Here is a 23,763-nt window from a genome sequence, read left to right on the forward strand (position 1 = left end):
CGTAATATAGCTAAGGTAAATTGTATAAGGATGTTGTGGGATTCGATTAAAAGATTAAAAAAGGCCGTAAGACTTTGTAGAAGCCCGGCCGAAAGTCTTGTAATGAAACATTAATTCTTTACTCTATGGTAACATCATAACGAAACTGTCAATTTAAAAACCATTTGTCAAACAACACCACAGTTAAGAAACATGAAAACATTAATTTCTACAATACGCCAACACATCAATTTCCATTTTATATATTTATCGAAATTAAGCTCTATGGCCTTATAACATAAGTAGTCTATCATAAATGTATTTATAAATTGTTTTTGTCTGTCAATTTCATTAATTTTCATTTATTCCAAACCAAAATTAATAAATAATGTAAAAATTCCGTCTACACTAATATATAATTTTAATAGCTCTTACATAGTAGTGTACACATAGATGTGCTTTTAATAAACGTAAGGATTTATAACTATCCCAATTTATTTAACATTTAATTGGACTTTTTTTTGACAAAGGGGCCGTTCAATTTATTACGTAATCACTATGGGGAGAATTTAGATTTTCTTATTTGAAGATTACGTCAACAGTAATTATTAACTTTTTTACACATTGACTATATGCCTGAAAACGAAATGCACTTTCAACAATTCCTTCAAAAAATTAATACGTTTATGTACTATTATTTTTGAGAGCTTTGCTTACTTTTGCTGACAAGAGGAGGGGGAGAGGGGGATAAATTGCAGTGCCCAAAGCACACGAAACGTCCGGACATATTACTAATCGTATCATTAAAATAATGCGTCTAGTGGTTGAAGTCATTTGTTATATAATTAAATTTAAAAGATTTAATTAAGAATACTTAGTTTTTTCATATAAAAATAAATACAATAATTATACAGTACCCAATAATGCGTAATTCAATCCCCGCCCCACATCGTAATGTTTTATAAAAGGGACCCCAAAATTCGTTACGTAATACTTGAACGCTCCCTAATGCAATAGTTTTAAATGTTTTACAACTTACATCTCAATATCAGTCTTGAGTTTATCACAAACTTGGAACGAGTTACACTTCACCAGCGCGCGACCCTCGCGGTCAATGAGACTCACTAACTCCACTGAGTCGCGGTAGTTGCATTTCATTACACGCATCAGTGTTGTTATTACCTGAAAATATTTTTTAATAATTAATGAATACAGTTCGCCTAATAAGCGAAAAAATTAAATATTATGACACTATCCGGTTAATATATTTTTGAAGCCTTGTTGTATGTACAAAAAAATATAAACGATTTTAAAACAAATGGTGACTTTCACCAGTATAATACGCGAAATAGAACTAATTTGGCCACGACCAACCAGGCTCCAAAAGATAAACCACTTCTTATATGGAAATTGTATTCGTTTTTTCAACAAACTCCTAAGCGAAATTCGAGAATTATCACTGATTAAATTCAAAACTCTCGTTAAACGTAAATTAATCAATAAAGTTTTTATAAATTTAAAATCCTTGGGATTGATTTTTGCTCCAGTTCAAAAAATTTGTATGACTCAAAACTTGATATTAAAATAAGGGGCGGAGAATTTCTTAGCAGTTCATCTAGCCCGCTCTACGCCCTTGACTTGCGAACTGTTAGAATCAATTTACCTTTTTTCCGTTGACGTTCTTAAGTGTATTTGTTTACCTCTATGAATAAAGTTAGTTTGAGTTAGAATAATCCTTTCAAACAGAAACAATGTTTATATTAATAATCAATGATTATTTTAAGGATATAAAAATTAATAACATAGCAGCGTAAAACAATAAAACTAAACTCTTCACAATTTTCGATTAAATACACAAATGCATAGTCGCGTGACCATGCGATTGTCACGACAATATCATTAAATACTCCCGGATCTCATTATCACTATATTCTATGGATATTGGATACAAAGAAGGAGTGAATACTCGGACGCACAGGGCAATCGAGTGGAAGAGAGATAGATGCGTAACGGGACAAAGAATCATTCTTTTTCGTGCCTGCAGCCAGCGTTCATCGATTTATTAGACGTTGTCGAATTGATTGTAAGCGTTATAAAATGGCGTAATAGTCGTAAGCGTAAATAAAATTATTATTCACCTGTTCAAATGTGTGCGTTTCGTCGTTATACAATACTGTGCAATAACAGTCCGGCTGATCGAGTATTTGTAACAGATCACGTTCGGCGTCTTTCAATCTGAATTAAGATTTAAAAAACATATTGCATTACAGTGATCATAAGAAGTTTTTTTTTCAATTAAAATATGTAAGTATGTAAAAATTGAGCGTTTTTTTAAGGCAGTTTTTGCTGCGCACCACCACTATGAGGAACCAGATGCCCACTGAAGTATTTCAGAACCAATTCGACTTAGGGTCCTTCAAGAAAATAGCGTACCAATTCTTAAAAGACCGCCAACGCACTCGCGAGCCTTCTAGCATTGAGTGTCCATGGGCGGCAGTATCACTTGAAATCAGGTGCCCGTTTGCCCCCTGTTCAATAAAAAATTAATTAATCAATAAAAAAATATTAATATTACCTGAGATCATTGGGAAGCCCAGGCGCATGGTCAAGCGTGAGCAGCCTAAAGCAATAAGACAGACAAACAGACGCGACTATCTTCATACGCTCTACTATATCGGGGCTGATGCTCGTTTGAATATCTTCTTTATCGTCAGTGCCCTAAAAAGAAGCACAGAATAGACAAAAAATACAATCAAACAAGTTAGCAATAAGGTTTTCCAAGCTTTTGGAATATGAACATGAGGCTGGAATAAGACTGGTATTGCTTCCTCTATCCTTGTTAATTGATACAATTAATTGATTTTGTTGAAAATCATGAAGCTTTGTACAATATCAAATCCATAGAGTACAGACAAGCTCAGATGAAGCAAAATTTGTGAAGCAACTCTCCTCCAAACGCTTTTTTTCATCTTCTGATGACTCTTCATCATCCAAAAATACTAATAATGCTATGTCCAAATCGTCCATTTTTTACCAGTGCACCACCTAACGCTCGAGTGACTACTGAATGGCTACGATTGAATACGGTCGCACTACTTTCTAGGAACGGCAGTTAGTTAATGGCACCGCTTTTCTAGGAAACCGTAACTCTCATGTCAATTAACTGGTAAAATCATGAAGAAGGTTATTTATAAGTCCTTTTAATATCCAAAACTATAGACAAAACACAATAATATTTTAACGAACATAGACAAATTGAAACATTTTGCGTTTCTTGTAATGTTTGGTTCTCTGGACATACGAGGTTATCATTCTACAGCGAGGTTATGTTCATCAAGGATAATCTACATTCTAATGTTAAAAGAATTTTTCAGATTGTTCCAATAGTTTTCAACAAACCACAAAATCTTTCCCCTTAAAATATTATCATTTTAGTTCTCAAACGTAACGTTTTACTTCGGTAGAGCATTACATATAATCTTGCAATCGGTCTCACCGCATGTAGTTCACAGCAGGGCTCCCTCTTCCAGGCCTCTGTATCACCACAGTCGCAGCACCCACCTCCGGAGGACTGACCCATCTTGTACTTATGATGCCTGTGAGCTGACACCTTGAAGCACTCCACGCATAGCACGCACGTGTTGTCCATACCTGGAAATGTCATCTTAATAAGCTTCAAATAAGTCAAAAGAACGGTGTTTTACTATGGGTTATTTATGTTACATACTTAATATACAATTACTATCTGACCCGGCAAACATTGTTTTAGTTCAATAAAAATAACTATCTACTATAAGGAAAAATAGGGGTTAATCGTAGAGAGGTGATAATTAAGGGTTGTATACGTATTATTTAGCCGTTTTGGACGAGTATGGGAACGAACATTGTGACACGATAATTTTTTTATATTAGATATAATGACTGAAATAAAAATAAACCAAACATTAAGGTAGGTGGGAGGACGATTTTTTGATTACTCTACCAAAACGTTTATTTGGTAATTTTCACCGCATATTGTTTTAATAATATATACATAATTGTTTTCTAATACCATCTGTATGGTATCAAAGCTAAAAAAGAACATTTCAAATGACTTCAAATAAAAGAAAACTTACCCCTTATTAAAACTTAAAAAAATCCCCAATTAAAATATTATTTCACAAGGAAACAATTAATAATTCAATAGTACCTACATTTTATTTCCTACTCTCAACTAACTAGGTTGCTCGAAGGGTGAAGGATATATAGTGAGCGCTAAGTATGACTCCCATATGTCAAAAACGACATGACGTGTTTGACACTTCAGAACAGGTGGCAAACGGGCTGTAGGCTCACCTCATGCTAAGTGATAACATGAGGTGTCCCCCCCGCCCATGGACACTCAATGCCAATTGGTACGCTCTTTTCTTGAAGGACCCCAAGTCTCGGTAAGGAAGAAGGCCGGCTTCCCAGTTTCTAGGTCGTGCGCGTTGATATTAGAATTGAGCCCCAAAAATCCACAGTGAGTGCGAAAGGGGTAGCCTTCGGTAAATTCTTGTATGCTCCGAGTTTTTAAGCGTAGTTGTGCCTCCCCATACGAAGCCTGTGCGTCCACCACCGAAATCCAAATGACCCGATAGTAGACGCCTAGATGGAGGGGCAAATTACTGCCCCCTAAACATAATAGTAATAGAAAGAGGTAGAAAAATTGAAGAAGTTCTTACCACACTCCCTGCAACTATACGCCGGTTCGCCCTGCTTAAAAACTCTGCCACAAAGCGTCTGTCGACGAGGCGGTGGACGCCTTAATGTGTCCGCTGTTCCCCACACAAACTGCTCCAGGGGCTGGATTAGAAGCTTCAACGCTAATTCCTCATCGAAGGACGAATCTGAAAATCAGAATGTTTATCGAATCTTCTGAAGTAATTTAAAAGCTATTTAACCAATGAGCATTATGGTTAGTCAAAAAGACTTTAGATTTGGCACACGCGAGCCCTCTGGCATTGAGAGTGTCCATGGGCGGCGGTATCGAGAGATATTTACAAAATTCACGAAAGAGCAAGACTACGCCATCCGTTCGTAAAACTACCAGGAGGCCTTGTTCTGAGAAGAACGGGCAAGAAACTCAGCAAGTTTTACCCTCCCTCTACATAACAATTATTCAAAGGAAAATGTCATAAACCACAACGTCATTAAAGTTAGATAAGTAAAAAATAACAGTTCTGTGCTTTATCATATTCACCATTACTCACATATTCAAAACACTTCAATTTCGATAACAAAACAATATTTTTAAAACTATTGCCAAGCGTTTTTGTGTTCTAAAATTTATCCTTGGACTTTCTTTCTATGTGCGCATTTAACATTCGCTCGAACGGAAAACATCGTGAGGAAACCGGCTTGCCTTAGACCCTAAAAGTCGACGGCGTGTGTCAGGAGGCTGATCAAATACTTGCCTATTTTGAAAAATGGTCATAAAACATACAGAAATCAGAGGCACAAAACTAAAAAGGTTGTAGCGCCACTGATTTTTTTTTATACAACACAACACTCTTTTCTGACAAACATTTTTCCCTCTTGTATCTAGTGCTAAGCCAACGAAAGTTACTATACAAAAATAAAAAATAAAAGCGTGTTTTTTAGTTTTTTTTAACTATTTTTTTTTTTTCGGATTATTGCATTGTCATCGATCTTTGGCAGGTGCGCTAAATTTGAATAAAATCGAGTCCGAAGGAGTCGCTTACATACATACAGGTGAAGCTAATATAAAGCGTGTAAAAAAGCGAAAGATATGCTCTATTGGTGGATGATGTAAAGCTCTTTATTCCGCAACATACTAACCACGACATGTCCTATTGGGTTGCGGCGAATAAATCCTGGGTACAGTGATACGCCAATGATCCTGGAAATGTGTTGGAGCCAGTACGCCTTCCTCCATTTTCGTCCTCCATAGCTCCACCACAGCGTCACCTCGGGCTGGCAATGTGAATCTGAAAAGGACCACCTCGTTATCATAAATTCTAGAGGGGTAATTACTTCGCCTGGGATAACCTGATTTGGTCAATGATAGCGGTTACATAAAAATCTTTTATTTGTCTGTCTGTCTCCGTCTACGTCACAGAATAATCACGTCACATCTCAATATTTATTATGAGTGTATTTGAGAGATAGTACAATTTTGTATTTATGCATATTATGATATTGTTTATAACGAAAAACCTCAAAACTTTTGGAGCAATTTTAACATTTAGAATTCTCCGTCTGAAGAATTCTTCTTTAACGCATAGCTTAAATATATAGAACCCTCGGTTGGGATTATATCAAGTTTTTACATTTACAAAATAGAACATAAATTTTATTATATTGAATACTCAAACTCAAAATAACTTTATTAATATAGGTAAGCAAGTACACTTATGAACGTAAACAGAAAAGATGTTAAATTGATTCTTAATTTACATTTACTACCAGCTCAAGTCAAGAGCGTAGGGCAAGAAGAACTGGCAAGAAACTCTCCGACACTCTTTTTAATCGCCTTGTTTTGTACTGGAGCAAATCAATCCCAACGATTAGGATCATTTATACAATCGTCAAATTTATAAAAAGCTTTATTGATTAATTTAAGTTTAACGAGTTTTGAATATTGAATCGAATCTAGATTCTATAGCTCACTTGAGCTCAATAAAATGGAATGGCTGCATAATTTAGTCAGTCCATTTTCTTTTTTCCGCTTTAAATTTTCATAGCAAACTTGTGAAGTCAAAGGTCAAATGGATCGATAAGTCTTAGGATCTCCGCACAAACTATCACTCTCGTATGTTCTTCAATACATTTTTGATATACCGGAGACATATAGTCGACTCTTATTAATTTGAATCTCTTGATAATTTGACTTAAATACAAAATACTGGATACATTGATCAAAATCAATGTTTATTACTCCCTTCGGTATTTGAATTTGAGGGAATAGTATCTTGCTCGCTCAAATACGACATTTGAAGACCAGGCTTCCAGTACATCAACCATTCATACTTGTCTCGACTTTGAATCTTACCCTAAGACTCCGTCGAAACAAGACACAAACGTCAAGATATAAAACTGGACATATTGCACAGAAACAGGAAAACACACTATTCATTTCTGTATCCGTTACATGATCATCTGTCAATGTAATAGGCACGTAGGTGATCAGCCTCCTGTGTCTGACACACGCTGTCGACTTTTTGGGTCAAAGACAAGTCGATTTTCTCACGACGTTTTCCTTCACCGTTCGAGTTAAAGACGCACATAGAAAGTCCATTAGTGCACAGCAGGGCATCGAACCGAACGACCTCAGGGATGAGACTCGCACGCTTAAGCCAGTAGGCCAACACTGCTTATTATTTTAAAAACCTATATAATATATTAACTAAGTTCCTCAACATCTTAAACTTAAAACACGTCTTTCATCAGGGAATGTAACGGGAATGCAACATTTAAATATAAATCCGAGACACGCTTTCATTAGGTTGATGTAGAATGTTTATTTTGTGAAAACTAGGACATTCTCCAGAATTTAAACACGGCCATGATCTATATTTATATATCTTTGAACATTTAATTACGATTAGAAACTTTTAAATATACATAATTTGATACAAATTAAAGCTAAGGCAAGCTTTTTCTCAATAAAATAATTATGAGTAATTTTGATTCAAATTTGTTATGTATTTATATTATATAAATAAGGACAAAAAATTTCTTAACTATTTAAGTCGGCCATGGATTTTTTAAATTTATTATTTTTATAAATTTTCGACACTTATATTTTATTGACAATTAAATTCCTAACATATCTTCCTTTTTCCCTCCCTATAAGTCTCGGAAATCTAAAGTTTTAGATTTGTAAAAATATGAACAAGAGTTAAAAATTAGTTTGCCAAAGAAGTTTCACTTCTGACATGTGTACATACAACTATTTTTTTTAAACAAACAAAAGTTCTCTCAATATACTATATCTCACAAGCTTATAGTACGACAGTTGTCATAAAAATAGTGTAAATACGTCTTTTGAAGGTTAGAGGCCGTTAGATAGCGGCACCGCTTTTCTAGGAAACCTAAGATTTAGGGCTAACTACAAATCATATAATTTATACAAGTACCGCCATCTATGTGTCAACCTACGAACTTTTCAGCCCACCGATTAAAGGCTATATTTACATAAAATATATTATTCAACTAAAAAGCTTTTAACAATATCGAAAAAAAAAACACTTTATTGCAAGTTCCGTGCCACAAATCAATAATTAATTCTTAATTTTTAAACAATATTTTCCTGTTATAGTCATGAATGAAATTGAATTTTAATGAAAGAAATCTTAGAAATTAGTCACAAAATTACAATAACTATAAAAACATTTGTTGATATGGTTAATAATATATATTTGATTTAATAAAACTTGTATTTTAATCAAATCTGTTATTAAAATACACAAAAATTAGAATAAAAATCTGCTCACTCCGAACCAAGTCTTAAAAGGCCGGCAACGCATTCGCGAGCTACCTGCCATTGAATGTCCATGGGCGGCGGTATCACATAATAGCCAAAAAATAAAACTCATTAAATATAATATATGAATGTTAAAATCGATTCGAATCGATAAAAATGAGTTTACATTAACATTACACAAATAATTATTTACACAATGACATCAGTGTATAAAAATACAATAGTGATATCATTAGCATCGCAAAAAAATACATAAAATTGCGAAAGGGACAGGAAAATTATTTAAAAAATAAAACGTCAATTTCGAGAATAACGCCGGCTCCACATGTGGGTCCCAACGCTCGTACCAACGTTAGACTGAAAACTCGGTGAGGCGTACACACGTTGGCTAATAAACTAGTTCTGTGTCTGTCCCGTCAGGGCCAATGTGAAGATGTCCGATACAGAAATCGAAACTGCTCTGAGCGCGTTTATAGTAATGATGAGTGCACATTTATATTTGTTACTGAGAAATTATTTTTATGATCCTTTCGAGTTGCGTCCCATATTAGGATGTGCTTGAAAAGGTTCAATAAATTCTATTACTTTTTCATTTGTCCATGCCGGTGGCGATTTTGTGGATGAGGAAGCCATTCTCGCTCGACGTACGCACTCGCTGCGTGTTGTAACAGAACTGAGCAAAGCGCCAACGTGTGGACAGATCGCGAGCGTTGGCGCAGATTCCTTTGATGAAACCGACACGAGCCGGCCAACTACCAATATTGGGGCCAACGTGTGGAGCCGGCCTAACAATAATATTTATGATAGGATATAAGTTATAGTCTGACGCGTGTGGAAAAGAGAACAAGATTACGAAAGGGACTAATGCCCGAACCCAATCAGCTATCCATCCACCATCTGAGCTAGTAATCTTAATTCGAATGTTGTAACAAGTATGCCAATAACCAATCGACGGATTGTAATAGCCATCTGTCGTTACAAGCTATCCATGGGAGGTCGTATCGGTGTCTATGGATAGACCTTTGTATGAAAATGACAGTAGACGAAAGCTCGATTTCAACAGTTAATTTTTATATTTTTAATTTTAACAGATTTTAACCAACACCAGTTTTTTAAATAATTAAAAAAACTGTTTGTTATGTTTTAAACATACACCAAAAATGGATTGTCTTCGTAGGGTTTGATTATTGGGATGCAGATAGGAGATCGATCGACTGTGAGTGAGTCACGGTCTGTGAGTGTGAAAGTACTTTTTAATATTTAATTGTCGTTATTGAGGGTAGGTGTAATGCAATGTAGAGTGTATCATTGTATGATAGAATAGCAAAACCAACCAAAGCCGAGTGTTTTCGACGCTTTAAGGGATTTGTGGTTAAATCGAGCGACGTTACATGGAGTTAACACAGTACTATATGTATATGTAGTATGTGGTCATACTACATACGAGTGAGTTCTATTTGAGTGGAGAGGAGTTCTCTATTTCTTTGGGTCCTATGTTGTAGGTTATTATATGTCTATCGATATTATATATAGTGCAATAACCATGCTTATGTATATTTTGTACTTGTGAAAACAGAAAAACGTAGAAATATCTACATACTTATATATATATGAAATTATTATTCATATAAAAAATTTCCTCAAATTATTGTGTACTAACTAATTTCGTGAAAACTGGTTTTATACTACATATACTGATTAATAAAAACAAAATTGTATATTAATACAAATGGGTTCGTCGGTCTGTTTGTTTCCTATAAGTAGCACGATTTTAATAGATTTTGGCAACTTCACAGCTCGGACAGATAAAAATACCTAGCAAGGTAAAGCCACATGCAAAGATTAGTGTATCACATATAAAAATAAACAAGGGCACACCATATTACATGTTTTTATTTAACAAATAATAATAATTCAGTGGCGCTACAACGCTAAATAGGTCTTAGCCTCAGATTACGTCCGTTTCTTTTATAATTACATATACTAGCCACCGCAAATTTTGTTTCTCCTTAATGTGATTTTACTTAGCCTACCTTTTGAGTACATACCAACATGGAACATTTTACTATGCTACCCCAGACTGTTCGGTTTTCCGGAATGAAAACTATTTATATTTTTCTGTGAATTGTTCTCTATATAGACCTCAAAGTTCAAGTCATAAAATTTTAATAAATAAATAAAAAATAGGGGTTGATCGTAGAGGGGTGAAAATTAGGAGTTGTATCATAAAAAAATAAAAACAAAAAAACTTCTAAAAAGTTTAAGGGTGGACCACCCTTATCACTTAGGGGTTTGAAAGATAGATAGTAGCCGATTCTCAAATTGAATATGCATAAAAACATTCATAAGTATCGGCCGAGCCGTTTCGGAGGAGTATGGGAACGAACATTGTGACACGAGAATTTTATAAATTAGATATTCTCTGTAATAAAATAATATAATTGTACTAGTATGGGCGAGATTTGATAATATGTATGTTTTTATTAAAAAAAATGGTACAATTTTAGAACCACTAGTGATGTTACGCCTTAGTAAAATCTACGACTCGTAAGTGGTATTAGTACCTACATATTGAAACTGGGAACGTGTGCAATTTTTATGACCATGACAGAAACATATCCTAAAGCTTCTGCCGGAACTACATACCATTGAAGGTCAGTTCCTAGTTTGCTTTTAGGTCACATTTGTTGCTTTCAAAGCTTCAAATAAGGCTGAGTATATAACAGATTGCAAAATAAAGCTTATGACGTGGGAACAAAGGTGCGTACGTAATGACTACGGTATTTTCATCTCGGTCAACGACTCTGGATATTTTATAGTTCGTACGAGTATTAAACCTTAATGTATACTTAGAGATGACTGTACTAAACACAAAATATAAATTACATTCATCGTCACCATCATCGCGGTAAACCCTGACCGCGTTATAAGATTTCGCGTTGTAGAAGTATTCTCGTAAAATAATTCAAATACTAGAACACGAATTAAATAACGTTATTTAGTTATTTTACAATTAAAACAGTTGAACCAGTTACGCAAAACCAATTATGGACTTGACAAATCATTATAAATTTCACACTACAGAAATATAACTTGAGAAATCTCCGCGTTATAGGAGGAAATATTTGTTATATGGACGACGAAAATCGCGTTGAAGGAGGGATTACTGTACCTACTCCTTTATATATCTTTCCATCAAATTGTATAAATTAGGTTGAATTAATATTTAATTCAAAAAAATCAAAATCTGTATTCATATAGGTAAAACAATGTAGGTACGCTTATGAACGTCACTTTAGTTGTTTTATTATTTATATGACAAAATTTTAATAGAATTTTGCACGTTTTTATCATTAGAACCTTACAAAATAGTATTTTATTTTATTTATTGAGAAGGATTTAGAGCTTATAACTAACTTACTAAATATAATGTTCTTTTTACGCCATTAAACAAATTTTAGAATTTTACTCTTCATTTTTTTTTTAAATAAGTACTAATAGAGTAAGATCCCAGAGCGTTCTGACATAACTTATTTTCACATGGATGAAACCTTCACGAATTAGTAACGTCTAGTATACTTTAAATACCTGCCTACTTGTGGAGCTTGCCCTGTGACACCTGGGCAGGTACCAGGTGAGAAAGGTAACTAAAAATATGAGTTATCTAACTTAAATTTGTATGGCTGAATTTTATATATATTTTGTAGAATATTATTCTAAACTAGAATTATAGAGTGTCAGACACTTTTCATGGACCAGAGCTTTTGTCAGACGCTTTAAAGCTCGACAAAAAATTAATGAACTTTGAAAAAAATGACTTTTAAATATATTATTCAAGTAACTACTACAAAGTTATATTTCATCAGTCAGACAAATGCGAGTGACCAAACATCCCCTAAACACAAAGTTATTCAGCCGGGAGTGCGAGCGAAAGAGCACTATGCGCATGCATTGCAGAGCGAGTGAGACGTTCTCAACAACTCGGTTCCTCTTCTTAAACTCACCATCTGCTCCACTTTACAGCAGTGTGACCAGATTTAGTAGATTTCTACTTTTTTGGTAGATTTTGAGGTACTGTCAACAGAATTTAGTATGTAAAAATTACTTGGTATATTTTAGTAGAATTCACGCTTTTCAGTCATTCTAGTACTTTTTTTGGCATATCGAATAAAAGCGAGGTATTCCTCTTTCATCTATTGGATTATAACTATTTAATGTTCATTCTTTTCGTTACCATTCGTGCCGTGAGCATAGAGTGTGATGTGGAATTCCTTTATTGAGAATTTATATAATCGAGTTTAAAATGAAACATAAATATACACTATGATATCGCAATGAATAGTAGCAAGATCCCTTATTTAAAGTTGGTTATGTAAATCTACAAAATTTTACGTTATTTTTCAAAGTGATCAGACCCTTATTCATAAAATTGAAACAGACATACAAAACATGATGAGTTCCATTTTGAGTTGCTTTATGAAGATAAATTATATAAAAACTACTCCGCTGCAGTCAATAGATCTGACACAAGTATATTCACTATCCCAAATACATGCAATAAATAAATTCACTTTAATATTTATTAATTTACAACTTAATATTGAAGCTCATCCCTGATTAGAAAAAGAGATTTGAAAAGATTCGAAATGGCTCAAAGAGATTAAAAAAGATTCAACTTGACAAATATATAGATACTAGCGACCCACCCCGGTTTCGCACTGGTGCAATGCTGATACTAAATACACTACAGAAAAACTGTGCGGCCGGCCGGTACCGCCGCAAACGCTACGTCCCGCAATTTTTAAATCTGTAATATCTTCGAAAATATTCACTTAAATCATACGGTGTAAAGGGCCATATAGATCTATATTAAATGAACAATGTATTTAACGTACTTAATTGGTTAAGGATTAATGCTGTATTGGTTAAAATCGCTTCGAAAATTAGCCATTATTTGTCGTAAAAAGCAAATGACAAAAAAAAGTTATTGTGGGTTATCCATAACAGATAGACATATACCATCACGGACTTTTCTGTAGACCTTTTCAATGTCTACAATACTTAGTACATTATTTTGATAAAACTCGTAGGGTTCAGCCTGCGTTTGCAATGAAGCGAAAAAAATTTAATTATTTACGACATCACATTAGAAACCTCAAAAATAACAGTACTTCTCCAATATTTAATGGATGTTATTATACATATAAACCTTCCTCTTGAATCACTCTATCTGCTAAAAAGTTTCAAAGATTTAAGCATACAAAGGGACATAGGTACAGAGAAAGCGACTTTGTTTTATACTATGTAGTGATACATTTTGACTGGGTTGAATCTTTTTTAATCTTTTTTTTTTAATAAGAGATCTTACTGAAATAAGGATGTAAAAATCTTGGATTGAAATTAATAAGTATTTTCAATACATTTCAATTTTTTACTCTGAAACGCATGCGCATAGTGCTCTCGCGCTCGCACTCCCGGCTGAATAATTTTGTGTTTAGGGGATGTTTGGTCACTCGAATTTGTCTGACTGATGAAATATAACTTTGTAGTAGTTACTTGAATAATATATTTAAAAGTCAGACATGAAAAAATAAGTAAAGTTCATTAATTTTTTGTCGAGCTTTAAAGCGTCTGACAAAAGCTCTGGTCCATGAAAAGTGTCTGACACTTTATAATTCTAGTTTAGAATAATATTCTACAAAATATATATAAAATTCAGCCATACAAATTTAAGTTAGATAACTCATATTTTTAGTTACCTTTCTCACCTGGTACCTGCCCAGGTGTCACAGGGCAAGCTCCACAAGTAGGCAGGTATTTAAAGTATACTAGACGTTACTAATTCGTGAAGGTTTCATCCATGTGAAAATAAGTTATGTCAGAACGCTCTGGGATCTTGGACTATAATAATTAACTGGATTGGCAACATTAAATGATTTTAATCAACTATATATATATATATCAAAGAAAGAAATAAACTAAGTAAAAATTAGGTAAGTAACACTAGGGTATAACTTATATAAAAACTTATGATTGACTTTTCTAGTGAGGAGCTCAGATATCATAGCTCTCCTTGCCGACACCACACTTGAGGCGAACAGCTCAATATCACAAGTTAAATTGTTAATGCAACCTACATTTCTTTCTCTTACTACCGGGTTCACGTAGAACTTAATAATAGTACTACGTTTGGCTCATGACCAAATATACGTCAGTCGAATTTGTGCCCTTGTATGAGCAACACTGAACTAGTATAAACAGGAAATATATACTATGAAACACTAGCCAATCGTGACGTGAATAAAAAACCCTTACTTCGGCGTAAAAAATTAGTGAAACCTTTTTGCTGCCATGAATTAAAAGTTTATTTAAAAAAAAAAATTTCCAATAATAAATTACAAAATATAGCCTAAACGGATAACACTATACGAAGAATTACTACTAAAGACAATTTACTAATAATTTGTGTAAATATGCGTTTTAATGTGATCTTAAAAATGGATTTCCTTCTAAAAGACGCCTTGGTGATAATATAGTGTTCTATCGTAGTTGAGGCTCGCGTACTCATTATACTGGTTTCGTGTGATTATGTTACACCACTTATAAAACAAATAGGTACCTACTCTAAAAGTTTTGAAAAGATAAATCTTTGTGTTTTCTCCTATTTAAATAGTGTAAACTCTTTATATCATCATTACTTAGAACGAAAAACTCTATATTAAGTGAAAATTAGGTAAATTTATTTGGTTTAACAAATTTGTTATTCTCTCCATATAACGAAAGCTCACTATAACGAATATAAATGCTCGGTCTCTTGAAATACGTTATAAAGAGTTTCCACTGTATATGTACATTACATTCACGTTATATCCCAAACCTAACCGAAACTTGTTGTGATTCAATCACCTTTTATATAAACTTGCACACATTCTTTATCTGTTATTTGTTTATTAAATTCGTTTAATATTTTCGCCAATCATTGTATTTTTAATTATGATTGCTATTAGACGTGGAAGTTTATCACTAAATAAATTCAAAGCCCTCGTAAAACGTAAATTAATCAATAAAGCTTTTTATAAATTTACTCCAGTTCAAACAATTTTTGTGACTCACAAAACTGGCGATTAAAAAGAGTGGCGAAAAGTTTTTTGCCAGTTCTTCTTGCCCATCGTCTAGACAGATGTTTGAAACACAAATACAAAAATGTCGTTTGGACCGACATAAAACATACATATTACATTATCCGTGAATAAAAAAACATAAGCTTTATTTATTTGCAAACACCAATCGTAAAAAGCAAACATACACACTGCAATACGTGCACAAGGCACACCTGTGTATGTATGAGAGATTGGACTATTTTTTCTTTTTAAAGCTATTTAAAAGACAACGAACTCACAAAGAAACAATATAGAGGTCATTGCCGATTTTGTTTTGTCTGCTTTGTCATACGATCTGATGTCTTCAAAGCTTGATAGTATTTTAACGACGCAATCTACACTGTTTTGCTTCCTTCACACAAAGAGATAATCTCTATTGATTAGATTGCAATAAAATATCTGGTATAAGCTAAACATTTATTTTGATTTATAACAAAATAAGCTACCGTCACAGACTCCAACGCGGCAACTCATAACTATTTCAAATAACATTAGCTGACCCGGCAAAAGTTGTTACGCCATGTATTATTTCTAGGAAACATTGTTTAGTTCAATAAAAATAACTATCTACTATAATAAAAAATAGGGGTTGATCGTAGAGGGGTAAACATTAAGGGTTGTATGTACGCTGTATAATAAAAAAATTAAATCTAATAAATTAAAAAATTTTAGGGGTGTGTAACGGTATATAGTCTGGCGAACGAATCAGGATTTACGTGCAATTGTTGTGAAGGAAAGTATAGTAGTATAAAATACGAAATTCCACCCGTATCACCTCAACGTTCGTCGCTCCACAACTAAGCGTTTTTAAGGCAGTTTTTGCCATGTATATGGAAACAGCTGCCCACTGCAGCATTTCTGAATCAATTCCACTTATGGTCCTTCAAGAAAACCGCGTATCAATTCTTAAAAAGCCGACAATGCATTCGCGATCTCTCTGGTATTGAGAGTCTCCATAGGCATATCACTTAACATCAGATAAGCCTGTCTAGTTCTTATGAATTTACTTGACTTTAGGATTTCATCAGATTACGATTATGTTCTATTAATATTCTAAATAACCGATCATTCTATATGTATCAGCACGTGTAGCTTATCACGTCGCAACAATGCAGTAGATTACATCACGGTGAGAATATGTAACGCATTCAAATTAGGTAACAACAGTCGCCGAGACGACAATGACAGCTATTAAAAAAAAGATAGTTCTAAAAGCTACGATGAGATGGCGCTTGATCGCAAGGGTTTATTTTTTTTTCTGGAATGCTTTCCTATGGTCAACCCAGGCTTTACTTGTTGGATTGCTTGAAGCCACTGTACTCTTCGATGTTCATTGGTAGGGAAATGGTGTGTACCATATTTTTTACACGTTTTAACAACACAAGGATGATGAAACGTTTTTTCCATGATTTTAGCACCCAAAGTTGCCCAAAGACCAATCACAATCAAATGCAAGAGCCAAAAAGAGGAAAGACCACAGAATAAACTGGCAAGTAACATATAATAACAAAAACCCTTACTTGAAAATGCCATCTATTGACTAATTTGGAACTACTTTTCTTAGCTGTCAGAAAAATCCCTCATTACATTTGATAAAACATTTGGAAATAAATAAAACCTAGGTTACGCAGGGATAATGTATACATATTATGAAATTGGCGGTTTGTCGTACTGTCATGGGCGGATCGTGACTTTGTGAGGGCTAGGGGCTAGGTAAAGAGTACCGAGAGTTTTTTACGCCGGCTTTTTCTCTCGGCCTACACCCTCTGTCTTCTTTGCCGATGAGTAGGGATTAATAATTTAATGACGTGGAATAAGTGATATCTATATCTTATGTTCCATAATAAACATATTTTATTTAGGGGCCTACCTAATTACTCAACTAATTGCTGTTTTCTATAGTGATGTAGGTAAGTATAGCGACGGGGAATTCTCCGTTCAGGTCGATAGACGCACATGGGTTGATTTATCGTAAGGACGCCAACCTTATGGATTTTTTAAATTTCAGATATATTTTTTTTAATTCAAAATATCGGCTATTGTTTTCAGTGGAGACAGAGGGGCCCTTTGTATCCACGGGGCTCTGGGCTGCGGCCCCAAAAGCCGTTAAGTAGATCCGCCCCTGCATCAACGTAATGTTAATGAAATTTTTGATTGATACGGCTCGAAACGAGGCAGGAGGGATCAACCCAAACAATTCTTAAACTGACACTATTCCTACACACGGTAGAAAAATTAAGTACTTTTATTGGCTTTGGTTATTTTATCACACTAGACCTGATATGAGTATGCTATATGGTTAAATACGCAAACGAAATGATCACATATTTTTCGTTTTCCACTAGGAATGTATATAAAATTTACGATGTATAACGCGGTGCAAACTGTTAGATTTTTCAAAATTATTTATTGCATATCAGGTATATAAAAAAATATTTGCTGCCTAAACTGTGACGAAAGTTTCTTGCCACTTTTCTCGTCCATACTACGGCCTTGATTCGAGAAATGACAGTTAATGTAAATTTAGAACCATTTAATTTTTTATTGACGTCCATAAATGTCAATTATGTTAGCTATAAAATCAACCAGTGGCGCTACAACCTTTTAGATATGGGCAGATATGGGTATCTGTTGTTTTTTCTAATATACTCGTACAAGTATGTGATCAGGATTTTCCTTCACCGTACGAGGGAATTCTAGAAAGTCCATTAGTGTAGGTACATCAGGGGTTCGAACCTACGATCTCAGGGATTACCCAACACAGATTTTTTTAGTTTTACTGTACTGTAAAAAAAAATAAGTAGTTTATGTTGTTAATATTGCCTATTGTGGGAAACAAGGAAAATAGGTTTCTTGAAACAGGAATTTCCTAAGGATTGGTAATTATTGATCAGTTTCGTCATGAATTATAATGTCTCACCAGTGTATCTGCCCTTAAAAGGCGAGAATTCCTATTCTAAGTAGGAACTAATATTATGTACGTTTAATCCTACTGAAAAGTCCTACTTGTTAGGTTCTCGGAACAATAAAAACCAGTTACAACTCAAACTCAAAATATCTTTATTCAAGTGGGTAACCAAGTACACTTTTGAATTGTCAAGTTAAATTAATTGTAAATTTACATTAACATTTATAATTTAAAGATACAATAACATCGTCAAGTATGGTTTTATATGGTGGTATTATATTAATATGGTTATTAGTTGACCCGGTGAGTTTGTATCAAACCAAAGAGACCTTACACTACAGAACGAAACACAAATTTTTGATGGCATGCATAATATGACTACCAGGTGACAATAAAAAAACAAAAGACGAAAGAATTCAATAGTCATTCTTAGGATTTCTCTTTACTTATTATTTACATCTCCCACCGTTTAAACCTTTCCTGAAGTTTCTCAAATATTACAAGATCATAGCCAAATCGGTCCAGCCATTCTCGAGTTTAACGAAGACAAATGAATAGCAATTCATTTTGATATAGATATATTGGTACGGTGCATTTGATTCGATTTTTTTTAATCACTTATTATTTTTAACACGCTGTGCACGTTTTGTATTTATCGTAAAGAGTCGGCTATATAAAAAAAAAACAAAAGCGGAACAAACTGCAGGTTCTTAGTAACGAATAAGTCCTCGACGAAGTCCTGATAAGTACATTGCCTTGAAAACTTGTCTTCAACTTACAATTCTCACCTTCCGACTTCCGGGTTATCCGCGTAATATGTACTTGCACAGAATCAACCCCGAAAACACACGCAGTATATATTTATATGTATATTTGTTCATTATTTCAACACTAATTAACAAATGTTTGTTTTGAATAACACATTTAACTCAAACTAACTTTATTAATATAGGTAAACAAGTACCTACGCTTATAAACGTCAAAAAATAAGTTAAATGAATTATAAATTTACATTAACTACCAGTTCCCAAGTCAAGAGCGTAGAGTGGGGAAGAAGAACTGGCTAGAAACTTTCCGCCACTCTTTTTAATCACCAAGTTTTGAGTCAGACAAATTGTTTGGACTGGAGCAAATCAATCCCAATTTTGCTTGATTTACGTAGCATAAAGCAGTTTTTCAGCTTTATTATTTGATATATGACTCAGCATTAACGTCAATTTGTATGAGATTCGTATGCGGCCCTGATGTAGTACAAAACACGCCTATTAAAAATATTTTAGAAAAACTATTTTTATCTTTACTTGCAGCCAAAAATCTTCAAAAGACGGTTTGACGTTTAATTAAGGTATTATAGTTGCACTTACAAATAACATTGGCTGACATATAGCTTGTACCTGCTTCTTTACATATATAGACTACGGTGATTCAAATAAATTAGTTAACAAACTAGTTATTTAAAAAGTGGATTTAAAAGTGTGCAAATATGACTTTTACTAAGCTAATAAAACGTAACCTAGATACGAAATCGGGCTTCGGATAACCAGTATCCATACAGCTTGCAGAGAGCATTGTCAAGAATAACACTGTCAACACAGTAGACGAACAAACTTGGTCGCTATATTGTCAGTATGTGAGACCACTAAAACGTCACCATATTCTACAGCTAGAAGACCAGCAGTAGCTCTAGGCATGACAGAACCACAGAACAGATTCGCTCAAAGCCTTAGGGCTGATTGCAAATAACCGCAGAACAAAAACAGTACACAGCCCAAATTATTAATATTTTTATAACCATAACTTTTATCTGTTATATGACAATAAAACATTTCCCTAATTCCCCTAATTATTTACCAACACTTACTGCTGACTACTTGGTTTGAGTAATATTATACATGAGACCCTTAGGTTTAAGTAATATTATATTAAACTGTCAAAAGCAGTCAATCTTATTTATTTGAGTTCTAATAAAATCTACTATACATACTTAGAATAATACAAGAGCATTGTGCAATCAAGGAGCCTCACCTGATATTAAGTAATAACTGCCGGCCCTTGGATTCTCACAAAGCAGGCTTAAGAATTTTATTTTTTTATACTTAATCACATTATTTTTTAATACTAATGATAAACAATTTTACTATGATTATATTACTTATATGATGATACTAAACTTAGTAGTTATTTAAGCAACATATATATATATTCACCTGTCAGCCGGGATCATATCAGGTGTTTCGTCTTCCATTGACTCATCGCCAACCTCCACCTCCACCTGGACAGGCGGCGGTGAACTCATTGCAGATCACCTCGCCTCACAGAAATCTGTAAAGCCCATTGTTTTTTATTGATGCAAGTCTAATTTAGAAGGAACAGAAACTTCTGTTGAATTCTCTAATCAGGCATGCCGCATGGTACAGTTACATTTCTGCTTGTGTTTCATTATTTGTTAAGACAATTAACACTTAAGAACTTCAAAAAATAATTAATTAGAAAACATTATTTTTTTTTAAATTAAGTCAATCTCAATCTGCAAGTACCTGATCAACTACAACAAAAAAATCAATATGCTGTGTGTACACAATATTTTTTAATACAAATGACTAGTGTTCATTATCTCACGCACGCACAACTAAAAATATATAAAATATATTTGACATTTAAACCCGTTTTGCCTTAATAATGGTCATGATGAATAATTTTATTTTAATTATTTATTCAAGTTATTAATAGGCATAGATATACAGTTAAATGAGCACCGTTAAAGGTGCTTGAACTAAATCTTAATTAATCAACAAAAAATATTTTATTTTGAATAGAATAAAAGTTCTTATTATCAGACTTTTACATAGTTTAACAGCAAGATTTTTTCTGCTCATATGTGTCTATTATACATGTATATTATATGAGAGTAAGATCTAAACATCAATGACAATAGATTCAACTATTTGTTGTGTCTGTGAATAATAAAGGTGGTTAAAAAAAAACAAGTTTAGTGTAATCAAATTTTAAAAAATATAACTTTTTTAATATAAACTCTATCTTGTATAGTTAGATTTAGTTAGTTATTTGTTAGATTAATAGATACTAAAGTTACTATTAATCTATTTTGTTACCATTTATTCAATTACAATTTTATGCTTTAATAAGAATTGGATTAAATAACACAACATTTTAAAATTATTACTATAGTTAATTTTTTTTTATTAATACATATAAATAATCAGCAGTATCATCATCATACAACTGAAGAAAAACAATTACTTCATTTAGTTAAGATAACTTTCAATTTGAAATTGAACTCAATACCGTGACTCAATTAGTGAAAGTTAAACAATGCCTAGGTTCTAGTTTCACTGAATATCTACAGATATATTTCTTTATTGGTTGAATTAGCCTTTAGTTTTGGCAGCAGAATTAATTTTAGTAGAATATAGATTATGTATGGATATTTTTTTTTTCAAAGCTTAGAAGTTTAATCAGTATCTTACTATTCAAATGTTAAGAAAATGTATTAATGAGGTCTTATAATATGGCTCTAGGCCTATTAAAACGAAAAAATGTGGTGTTGAGGTATCAACCAAAAGTAATGTTTATTTACTGTATTTGTAAGTGATAATAAAATATTGTTTTCCAATAAAGAAACACCAGTTAAAATGGTATACTTAAAATTATTTAACAACACTAAACTATTAAAAACATTAGACTAGATTCCTATAGGGATTTGATAGGTATATTTACTGATAATTATACATCTAAGCGTTTCAATATGATTTGTATATAGTATTTAAAATTCCATGTTTATAAAAATACGGCAATGGTGGAATTGCATGCATTTAGCATTACAGAAAATAAAATGTTAAGTTTAATTGTTTACGTAATGTATAAATTCAGTCATAAAGTTTCAAATAGCTCGATATGTTGTTACGTTTTGAACGGTGAGTAAATTGCGTCGGATTAATATAACAAAAGAAAATCCTACCTTCTTTGAAAAATCGTTAAATCATCCAACAATTTCTTTGTTCATAAAATATATTACGCCACTTCGACTACAAAAATAATTAGACCAATACTTTTTTATTGTCATTGATTTTCTAGAAAATTAGACCACCCTTTTCTTAAATGCACAATAATTTCTCTTTCATTGGCAACTCAAGTAAATTCACTGAAAAGTTGACGTTTCATCACTTCACATGCCGCACCACAATCACCATGAAACTATCAAACTCAAAGCGAAAATTATAGTCAGAGACAGTCAACGTTATTTAGGATATAATAATAATCAAGTCTTGAATTTTTTTGAAGGTGTAGAGATTAAAGCATAGGTATGGTATATATGCAATTAATAATATTAAACAAGAAAATAAATATATTTTATACCATTTAAAAATTAAAACAAAAACAACTTCCGCTTTGTTATCTATATTTTTATTATCTGTAAGAAATTAGACAGGGGGTAGTCAAGATGACAACAGAAGTGTGTAGAAAGTCTAAAACTTAATTTGTATGAAAATGACAGTTCGTGTCGACAAATTTGGCACTGACAAATTTGTCAGGGAGATGTAATGTTCGAATTTCCGCAAATTGCTAATGCGCCGGAACATTGACAGAATTTAAGCAAGAATTTTAAACATTACATTGAATAATATCCTTACAATCATATCATAATTATCAAATAAAACATTAAATCTTTTTATCCCAATCAACAAATAAAATACATAGTATATCGTATTGTATTGACAATAGAATAGTAAAAGGTCAATAAAAGTTCTCTGTATAAAACAGCGATCAGGCAATAACTGATTAGTTATGATCAACTACCCTCAACTATTACAAATTAATAATATCATAACGCAATACACGATTTTTTTTATTGGGTACGCCAATTTTTAATCGAGTGTTGTTAGTGTAGTAAATAGTAATCAATACCTCTGAATGCATTCCATACCCCCCGTAAACCACTGGAATTATATTTCTTTGTGCGCAATTAACGCTGAAGTCTAAACATCGTGAGGAAGCCACTTGATCGCCTACTTGTATGAAGTGTGTATAAAGAAAAATTATCAATGGAACAGAAAACTATCAACCCCATGGAGTTAAGAGACTTCGTACCGCTCAACACACGTAAAGACGATCTAATCTAATTAGCGGTATCTACTTATTTCTTTGCCTACATGTAACTGTTTTTAGAAAGATCTCTTCTCTCTCTCTCAGTCTTATGTCGGCCATATTACTTTCGTGGGTTTACTGAC

General features: G+C 33.2%; 1 protein-coding gene across 2 annotated transcripts in view; it reads right to left on the reverse strand.

Annotated features, from left to right (window-relative positions):
- The window catches only part of LOC125056776 (E3 ubiquitin-protein ligase UBR1), a 54,104-nt gene extending 31,360 nt beyond the window's left edge, over positions 1-22,744 (reverse strand). For both annotated transcript variants that reach the window (XM_047660063.1, XM_047660062.1), the window contains exons 1-8: positions 22,494-22,744; positions 20,722-20,836; positions 5,800-5,948; positions 4,683-4,847; positions 3,476-3,630; positions 2,555-2,697; positions 2,118-2,214; positions 1,019-1,161 (exon numbers count right to left, since the gene is read on the reverse strand). In XM_047660063.1, the coding sequence (XP_047516019.1) occupies positions 1,019-1,161; positions 2,118-2,214; positions 2,555-2,697; positions 3,476-3,630; positions 4,683-4,847; positions 5,800-5,948; positions 20,722-20,810 (941 nt within the window). In that variant the 5' untranslated portion in view covers positions 20,811-20,836; positions 22,494-22,744. The remainder of the gene's footprint in view (positions 1-1,018; positions 1,162-2,117; positions 2,215-2,554; positions 2,698-3,475; positions 3,631-4,682; positions 4,848-5,799; positions 5,949-20,721; positions 20,837-22,493) is intronic.
- Between the last annotated feature and the right edge of the window lie 1,019 nt (positions 22,745-23,763).

Source organism: Pieris napi, chromosome 15 (genome assembly GCF_905475465.1).
Source record: "Pieris napi chromosome 15, ilPieNapi1.2, whole genome shotgun sequence".
In the NCBI taxonomy this organism is placed as follows: domain Eukaryota; kingdom Metazoa; phylum Arthropoda; class Insecta; order Lepidoptera; family Pieridae; genus Pieris; species Pieris napi.